The following is an 8776-nucleotide window of genomic DNA, read 5'->3' as shown; positions in this document are numbered from 1 at the left end:
TGCAGACAGTGAAACTGTCGGCAACATCCAGATCTGAAAAGTTAATGTTGAAGCGTCTTAGACTTGCATTCTCTCTACTGACCACCAGAGGGCGACTCATCAGAATCAGAATCAGAATCAGAAACAGGTTTATTGCCAAAGAATGAATGTTTTCACAAACAAACGAGGAATTTTTTTTGGTGGAAGGTGCAACATTTGGACATGACAAACAACAATCAACGCAAGGAGGGAGGAGGAGTGGGAGGAAGAGGAAGAGGAAGGAGCGGGAAGAAGGAGGAGAGAGGAAGGTGGAAGAAGAGGTGGTAGTCCTGGGGGTGACAGTCAGTCAGTCCCGGGGTCCATTGATGAGCCCGACCGCCGTCGGGAAAAAGCTATTGGTGTGGCGGGAGGTCGTGGTCATGATGGACCGCAGCCTCCTCCCGAGGGAGGGACTCGAACAGGAGTGTCCAGGGTGGGAGGGTCGGCGACAATCTTTCTGGCCCGCTTCAGTGACCTGGAAGTGAACAGGACCTGGAGGAAGGCAGATTGCAGCCGATAACCCTCTCGGCCGGCGGATGATGCTCTGCAGCCTGCGCTTGTCTTTGGCTGTGGCTGCAGGGTGCCAGGCGGTGATGGAGGAGCAGATGATGGACTCAACGATGGCCGTGTAGAACTGTACCATCATCTTCCCTGGCAGGTTGAATTTCCTCAGCTGCCTCAGGAAGAACATCCTCTGCTGGGCCTTCTTGGAGATGGAGCCGATGTTCAGCTCCCACTTGAGGTCCTGGGAGATGATGGAGCCCAGGAAGCGGTAGGACTCCACAGCGTCGACGGGGAGTCACACAGGATGAGAGGGCGGGTGGGCTGCATTCCTCCTGAAATCCACAACCATCTCCACTGTCTTCAGGCGTTGAGCTCCAGGTTGTTCTGGCTGCACCAGGTCACCAGGTGGTCAGTCTCCCACCTGTGGCGGTCTCGTCCCGCCAGAGATGAGTCCAATGAGGGTGGTGTCATCCATGAACTTTAGGAGCTTGACGGACTGGTGACTGGAGGTGCGGCTGTTGGTGTACAGGTAGAACTGCAGAGGGAGAGAACACAGCCTTGGGGAACCCGTGCTGGTGGTCCGGGAGCCTGAGACGTGTTTCCCCAGCCTCACGAGCTGCTTCCTGTCGGTCAGGAAGTCTGTGATCCACCTGCAGGTGGAGTCGGGCACGTGCAGCTGGGAGAGCTTGTCCTGCAGCAGGGACGGGATGATGGAATTGAAGGCAGAGCTGAAGTCCACAAACAGGATCCTGGCGTAGGTTCCTCGGGAGTCCAGATGCTGGAGGATGTAGTGAAGGGCCATGTTGACTGCATCGTCTGCAGACCTGTTGGCTCTGTAGGCGAACTGCAGGGGGACCAGGAGTGGGTCGGTGATGGTCTTGAGGTGTGACAGGACCAGTCGTTCAAAGGACTTCATGACCACAGAGGTCAGGGCGACGGGCCTGTAGTCATTGAGTCCTGTGATCTTGGGTTTTGGGGACGGGATGATGGTGGAGGCCTTGAAGCAGGCTGGAACGTGGCATGTCTCAGGGAGGTGTTGAAGATGTCGGTGAACACCGGAGACAGCTGGTCAGCACAGTGCTTCAGGGTGGAGGGAGACGGAGTCCGGGCCCGCTGCTTTGGGGTTCTGCTTTTTGAACAGCCTGTTGGCGGCTCTCTCCAGGATGGCGAGGGGCGTCGCTCAGTTGATGGAGGGTGCTCCAGACGTGTGAGTCCCTGGTGGGCTGGGGAGGGTGGGCTGATGGTCTGTGGCTTGTTGGTGGGGCTGTGGGGATTGTCTCAGGACTGCTCCATTGTCTTTCAAAGCGGCAGTAGAACTCATTTAGCTCGTCTGCCAGAAGCACATTGTTCATGGAGTGGGGTGATTTGGGCTTGTAGTTGGTGATCTGCCTGAGCCCTCTCCAGACAGAAGCAGAGTCGTTTGCTGAGAGCTGCTGTTGCAGTTTCTCAGAGTACAGTCGTTTAGCATCTCTCACCGCCTTGCTAAACCTGTATTTGGACTCTGTGTACAGGTCCTTGTCCCCACTCCTGAATGCCTGGTCCTTCTGCAGTCTTAGCTTCCTGAGCTCCGCTGTGAACCAGGGTTTGTCGTTGTTATAACTCACCCTGGAGCTGGATGGAATACAGCTGTCCTCACAGAAGCTGATGTAGGAAGTTACAGCCTCTGTGTACTCATCCAGGCTGTTGGTAGCAGTCCTGAAGACATCCCAGTCAGTACAGTCAAAGCACGCCCGTAGATCCTCCAGAGCCTCACTGGTCCACTTCTTGAACTTCCTCACCACAGGTTTGCAGAGCTTTAGTCTCTGCCTGTATGAGGGAATCAGATGAACCATGGCGTGGTCAGAGTTTCCCAGTGCAGCTCGAGGGCGGCGTGATAGGCCCTGCTGATTGTTGTGTAGCAGTGGTCCAGAATGCTCTTCTCTCTGGTAGGGCATTTAATTAACTGTCTATATTTAGGGAGTTCGTGGCTGAGGTTTCCTTTGTTAAAATCCCGAGTACAATAACTAAAGAGTCCGGGAAGGTCGGCTCCACACACCGTAACTGTTCGGCGAGGTCCGCTGTGCCTCGTGCACGTTCCCCTGCGACATGTAAACTCCGGCCAGGATGAATGAAGCGAACTCACGTGGGAGTAGAAGGGTTTGCAGTGAATGATAAAAGATTCCAGGTCCGGCGAACAGTGCTGTAGGATCACCGTTACGTCGTTGCACCAGCCGTTGTTGAGGTAAAAGCAGATTCCTCCACCCTTTTTTACCGGAGAGCTCCGTGACCGGTCCGCTCGAACAGCTGGAAGCCAGCGAGCTGGAGCGCAGAGTACATGGTGTAGCCAGAGCACCTGCAGCTCTTATTCAAAGGGATGAGCCATTCAGGTGAACTATAGAACTGCTGAGCTCCTCGCACATGCACATATGTGTCAAGAGATTTATTAATAACTGCGGTATAGTATGTAGTAATAATTGTACAGTATAGTTAACATCTCTACTTAATTTGTTGTTGTTTGATTTCAGAGAAAATATGTTTATCTTCTGATTTGAAACATCTATAACATAGAACATAAATGTATTTAATTTGATTTGTCCGTGAGATTTTGAGGAAAAATATGTTCTTTGTAATTTGATTTATATATCTATATCGTAAATATGATATATATGTGTTGTCTCATGGGTTGTGTTTTGGCTGACCTGGGGTCAAATCAGAACGAGGGTCGAGCTCTGAAAGAGCCAAGCCTAAATCTCTACAGCTGTTGGATTAACTCTTCCTCTTTTGATTGATGGGTAATGTCCACCTTTGTCAGCTGATCATTGCATTGCATCACAAGGGAGAGAGAGAGTCAGGTTTGACCAGCACAGTCAGGCCGCACCTCACATGCAATGTGTCTCAGGGTGTCACCGTCATCCCGCCTTAGCATCAGAAAGAACCGCGTTCCCTAAACTCAACATCTGGGAAGCTCCACCACTGTTTGGTGTTTTCTTTGTCTTGGCACCGAGATAAATGGCGCCATTGCTTCTCATCTCGGCGCCTTAGACACGCTGGCCCCGCCTCGCCTCATAGAAAAGCCCCGCAGTTGCCTGAGCCGACGCTCCTAAAGTATCTCTGCAATGTTTGCCGACGCATTCTTCACCGCCTCCATCAGCGGCCTCCTGCTCCTACTCATTCAGTTCATTCGCTCTTCTTTTCAAAGGATCTTGAACGCATCGTGCAGTGTTTCTTCTAGAAAACATCATATCATAAAAGAATTATGAATCTGTGAAGCTGCTGGAAACTGTTTCCTTGTCCATCATGAAACCAAATGTTCCTTCACTTTGCGTAGCTGCTTGAGGAGCCGTGGCACGCAGCCAAAGAGCCGAGGAGCAAAGACCAGTTCTTCTGCCATGATGAAGAGCACTTTAACCAAAGCTCTTCATCAGCTGGTTGAAAGGAATGAGCGAAGAACATCGCCGTTACCCAGATGTTTTTGTGTATTCATTCCATCACTTAAAGCTGTCAATACAATGTCAGGTTGATGTCATTGTTGTTGTGGTTGTTGTTTTCCCAAGAGATGAACTCAATCAAAAGATTTCTGATCTGTACAAGTCTGTGACACACGGAGAAGCATGCAGCTCGGTCGCATTCCTGCATTCCTGCAGTGTGTGTGTGTGCGTGTGTGTACTGCAGACAGTGAAACTGTCGGCAACATCCAGATCTGAAAAGTTAATGTTGAAGCGTCTTAGACTTGCATTCTCTCTACTGACCACCAGAGGGCGACTCATCTGGTTGTATAGCTGTATTCTCTCTGGTGTTTAGTGTTTTCATTTCATGAAAGTTTGTTGTAATATTTTCGGTTGTTCTTCGCTCAAAACAACAAGATGGCGGCTTCAAACCCGTAGTTCAGTGACTAAGTCGAGAGAGAGAGATAGCGGTCGAGCTGTCATGCGCAGTCCAGGTTGTCGCAACGAGAGAGGACCCAAACGCCGACATTATTGCACAAAAACAATCTTTACTCCAAGAAACCAGAACAGGACGACAAAACACACGGACCAAACAGTACGAAGCCACACTGGGAATGAGACGAACAGGGTTTACATACACAGGCAAGGTGAGAGGATTGGACAACGGGGAACGAGACACAGGTGGACACAATGAGGGCGGGGCCAGCAATCACAGAAGGAAACAATCAGGGCCAGGGCAGACAATCACAGGAGACAGACGACACAAGACTTAAGCGACACAAAACTAACACAAACTCCAGATCATGACAGTACCCCCCCCTCAAGGGACGAATTCCAGACGGCCAAGCGTTCCACAAGGGTGGGTGGAGGGGAGCCGGAGGAGGGTCCAAGGCTGCAGAAGCAGTCCGGGGGGGCGGGCCGCAGGACGATAACCAGGCCGAGGGGCGCGCTCTGGAGGGCGGGCCGGAGGACAAGAGCGGGGAGCTAGGGGACCGGGCTCAGGAGAGGAAGTCCCAGGGGTACCGGGGTCTGGGGATGGGGGCTCTGTGGGACCAGGACCAGGCGACGAGACATGGGGAACCAGGGCTGGACGGGTCACGGGGAACCGGGGATGGACGGGACGGAACACGGGGAACTGTGACTGACCGGGACGGAGGCGGGATGAGGAGAACCAGGGCCGGGCGGAACGGAGGCGGAACACCGGGGACTGGAACATCGGGGGCTGGAGCCAGCAGCGGAACACCGGGGACTGGAACATCGGGGACAGGAGCCGGTGACGGAACATCGGGGGCTGGAACCGGCGACGGAACACCGGGGACTAGAACCAGAACATCGGGGGCTGGAGGCGGCGGCGGAACACCGGGGACAGGAACATGAACATCGTGGACTGGAACCGGTGACGGAACACCGGGGACTGGAACCGGAACATCGTGGACTGGAACCTCAGGGTCTGGAGCCTGTGACGGAACCGGAACATCGTGGACTGGAACCGGTGACGGAAACCCAGGGACTGGAGCCGGCGGCGGAACACCGGGGACTGGAACTGGAACATCGGGGACTGGAACTTCAGGGTCTGGAGCCTGTGACGGAACCGGAACATCGTGGACTGGAACCGGTGACGGAACTCCGGGGACTGGAACCGGAACACCGTGGACTGGAACCAGAACATCGTGGACTGGAACCTCAGGGTCCGGAGCCTGTGACGGAACCGGAACATCGTGGACTGGAACCTCGGGGTCTGGAGCCTGTGACGGAACATCGGGGACTGGAGCCGGCACAGGGCCAAGGGCCCGGAGGGACTCCCACATGTTGTGGAGATGCACCTCATGGAAGGCTGGCCAGACCAGAACCGGCGACGGAACACCGGGGACTGGAACATCGTGGACTGGAACCTCGGGGTCTGGAGCCTGTGATGGAACATCGGGGACTGGAGCCGGCACAGGACCACGGGCCCGGAGGGACTCCCACATCTCCTCCAGAAGTACCTGAAACTTAGTTGGCCCGGCAGGAACCGTGCAGCGGAAACTGAAGGCTGGGTCCATTCTTGGTGGCTTCGTTCTGTCATGCGCAGTCCAGGTTGTCGCAACGAGAGAGGACCCAAACGCCGACATTATTGCACAAAAACAATCTTTACTCCAAGAAACCAGAACAGGACGACAAAACACACAGACCAAACAGTACGAAGCCACACTGGGAATGAGACGAACAGGGTTTACATACACAGGCAAGGTGAGAGGATTGGACAACGGGGAACGAGACACAGGTGGACACAATGAGGGCGGGGCCAGCAATCACAGAAGGAAACAATCAGGGCCAGGGCAGACAATCACACAAGGACTTCCAAACAAGACACAAAACTAACACAAACTCCAGATCATGACACGAGCGAGTGTGTGCTCTGTGCGTGTTCTGGTGGAACAATTAATGCTTAGTCATGTGAGAGTGTGTTTTTAAGTTTGTTGATATGAAAACAACAAGAAAAGGAGGACAAAAGAAGAGGAGCGAGATGTGGAGAGGGAGAGTCGTGTCCATCTTCCAGCAGGTTTTTCCTGTCATCATTATATTAATCATGAGGAGCCGCCCGTCTGTTGTTGATCCCTTGAACAAGGCTACAGGCGTGAGATTACATCAAAACAAATGAGTTTAGCCTTAAAATCACAAAATTAAGTAACTTTAAAGCTCATTATAAAATAATATAATAGGTTTTTTTGGAGCAGCAAAGTGTTAAAGTTGTAATCCTACACTGTAAAAAAAGAACGTAGATTTTACAGTGAAAAACTGTTAAATCACAACAGTAAGAGACCGTTAATTCAAAATAGGTTATATTCCGTTTCTATCACATTGCAACACCGTATATGTATATATCAGCCCAAACAGTAATTTATGCATGTATTTCTTGTAAAAAATACATTTTGTCACCGTTAATTGTACTAAACATTGTACTGATAACGGAAATACACCGTATTATGAACAATAATCAATACCGTAATTTTTACATTAATAACTTTTAAAAAATACAATCTGTCACTGTTAAATGTATGGACTACTGTGCTGACAACTGAGCTATAACGTTTTATGAAAGTAACAGCCAGCCTTGTAATTTTCACATTTATTGTTTGTACAAAATACAGTTTATAACTTTTAATTGCACTAAACATTGTACTGATCACGGAAATATACCGTAATATGAACAACAATTAATACCGTAGTTTTTGCATATCTTACTCTTTAAAAATACATTCTGTTACTGTTAAATGTACGGACTTTTGTGCTGCAAATGGAAATATAACGTATTAGGAATTTAACAGCCAGACCTGTATTGTTTGCATTTATTATTTGTAAAAGATACAGTTTGTCACTGTTAATTGCACGAAACATTGTACTGATAACGGTAATACACCGTAATATGAAAAACAATCAATACTGTCATTTTTACATTAATAACTTTTAAAAATACAATCTGTCACTGTTAAATGTACGGACTACTGTGCTGACAACTGAGCTATAACGTTTTATGAAAGTAACAGCCAGCCTTGTAATTTTCACATTTATTGTTTGTACAAAATACAGTTTATAACTTTTAATTGCACGAAACATTGTACTGATCACGGAAATATACCGTAATATGAACAACAATTAATACCGTAGTTTTTGCATGTATTATTCTTTAAAAATACATTTTGTTACTGTTAAATGTACGGACTTTTGTGCTGCAAATGGAAATATAACGTATTAGGAATTTAACAGCCAGACCTGTTTTGTTTGCATTTATTATTTGTAAAAGATACAGTTTGTCACTGTTAATTGCACGAAACATTGTACTGATAACGGTAATACACCGTAATATGAAAAACAATCAAAACTGTCATTTTTACATCCAGAACTTTTAGAAAATACAATCTGTCACTGTTAAATGTACGTATTAATGTGCTGACAACCGAAATGTAACGTATCATGACTGTAACAGCCAGCTCTGTAATTTTCACATTTATTGATTGTACAAAATACAGTTTATAACTTTTAATTGCACTAAACATTGTACAGATTATAGAAATACACCATAATATATCTAGGAAGGCTTGACCGATCTTAACCAGAGTGGTGTCTCGCTATTGAACTTCTGTGCTCGCCACGGCTTGTCCATAACGAACACCATTTTCGAATATAAGGTGGATCATAAGTGTACCTCGTACCAGAACACCTTAGGCCAGAGATCAATGATCGACTTTGTAATTGTATCATCTGATCTGTGGCCATATGTCTTGGACACTCGGGTGACCTGTTAGTGAGGGTGAATAGGAATGTCTGGCGGACGATCCTGTCTGGCAGGTCTTCAACTCCCACCTTTGGAAGAACTTCTCACACTTCCCGAGGGAGGATGGGGACATTGAATCCGAGTAGACCATGTTCAAAGCCTCTTTTGTGAACCCAGCCGCTAGGAGCTTTGGCCAGAAGGTCATAGGTGCCTGTTTTGGCGGCAACCTGAGAACCTGGTGGTGGACACCGGGGGTGAGGGAAGCCGTCAAGCTGAAGAAGGAGGCTTTTCGGGCCTGGTTGGCCCAGGGGTCTCCTGAAACACAGCTCTGTAAAGTACCAGCAGGCCGGAAGGGCTACAGCTGTGGTGGTCGCAGATGCTAAAACAAAGGGATGGAAGGAGTTCGAGGAGGGCATGAAGAAGGACTTTCGGTTGGCCTCAAGGAGGCCATATCCCTGGCAGAGGTGGCAAGGCGCCTGGGGTGGATGAGATCCACCCTGAGATGCTGAAGGCACTGGACATTGTTGGGCTGTCTTGGCTGAGATGCCTTTTCTACTGAGTATTTTTTATTTTG

At 49.3% G+C, this 8776-nt stretch overlaps 1 protein-coding gene across 1 annotated transcript; it reads right to left on the bottom strand.

Annotated features, from left to right (window-relative positions):
• Nucleotides 1–5044: 5044 nt before the first annotated feature.
• On the bottom strand, nt 5045–6272 carry LOC130189324 (uncharacterized). Its single transcript, XM_056408113.1, has 2 exons — nt 5771–6272; nt 5045–5692 (listed from the first exon to the last, which is right to left on the bottom strand). Exons 1-2 carry the CDS (start codon nt 6010–6012, stop codon nt 5266–5268), a joined length of 669 nt encoding a protein of 222 aa, XP_056264088.1. The 5' UTR covers nt 6013–6272; the 3' UTR covers nt 5045–5265.
• Between the last annotated feature and the right edge of the window lie 2504 nt (nt 6273–8776).

Source organism: Pseudoliparis swirei, chromosome 23 (genome assembly GCF_029220125.1).
Source record: "Pseudoliparis swirei isolate HS2019 ecotype Mariana Trench chromosome 23, NWPU_hadal_v1, whole genome shotgun sequence".
NCBI lineage: Eukaryota > Metazoa > Chordata > Actinopteri > Perciformes > Liparidae > Pseudoliparis > Pseudoliparis swirei.
Note: the sequence above shows the minus strand (reverse complement) of the source record. Positions and strands in the feature narration are given on the sequence as shown.

Excerpts from the sequence above, each read along its gene's own strand:
- LOC130189324 (XM_056408113.1), bottom strand. The coding sequence starts at position 6,012 with ATGACAGAACGAAGCCACCAAGAATGGACCCAGCCTTCAGTTTCCGCT. Across the intron at positions 5,693-5,770 it reads TCTGGCCAGCCTTCCATGAG|GCTCCAGACCCCGAGGTTCC; the intron begins GTGCATCTCCAC and ends GTTCCGTCACAG.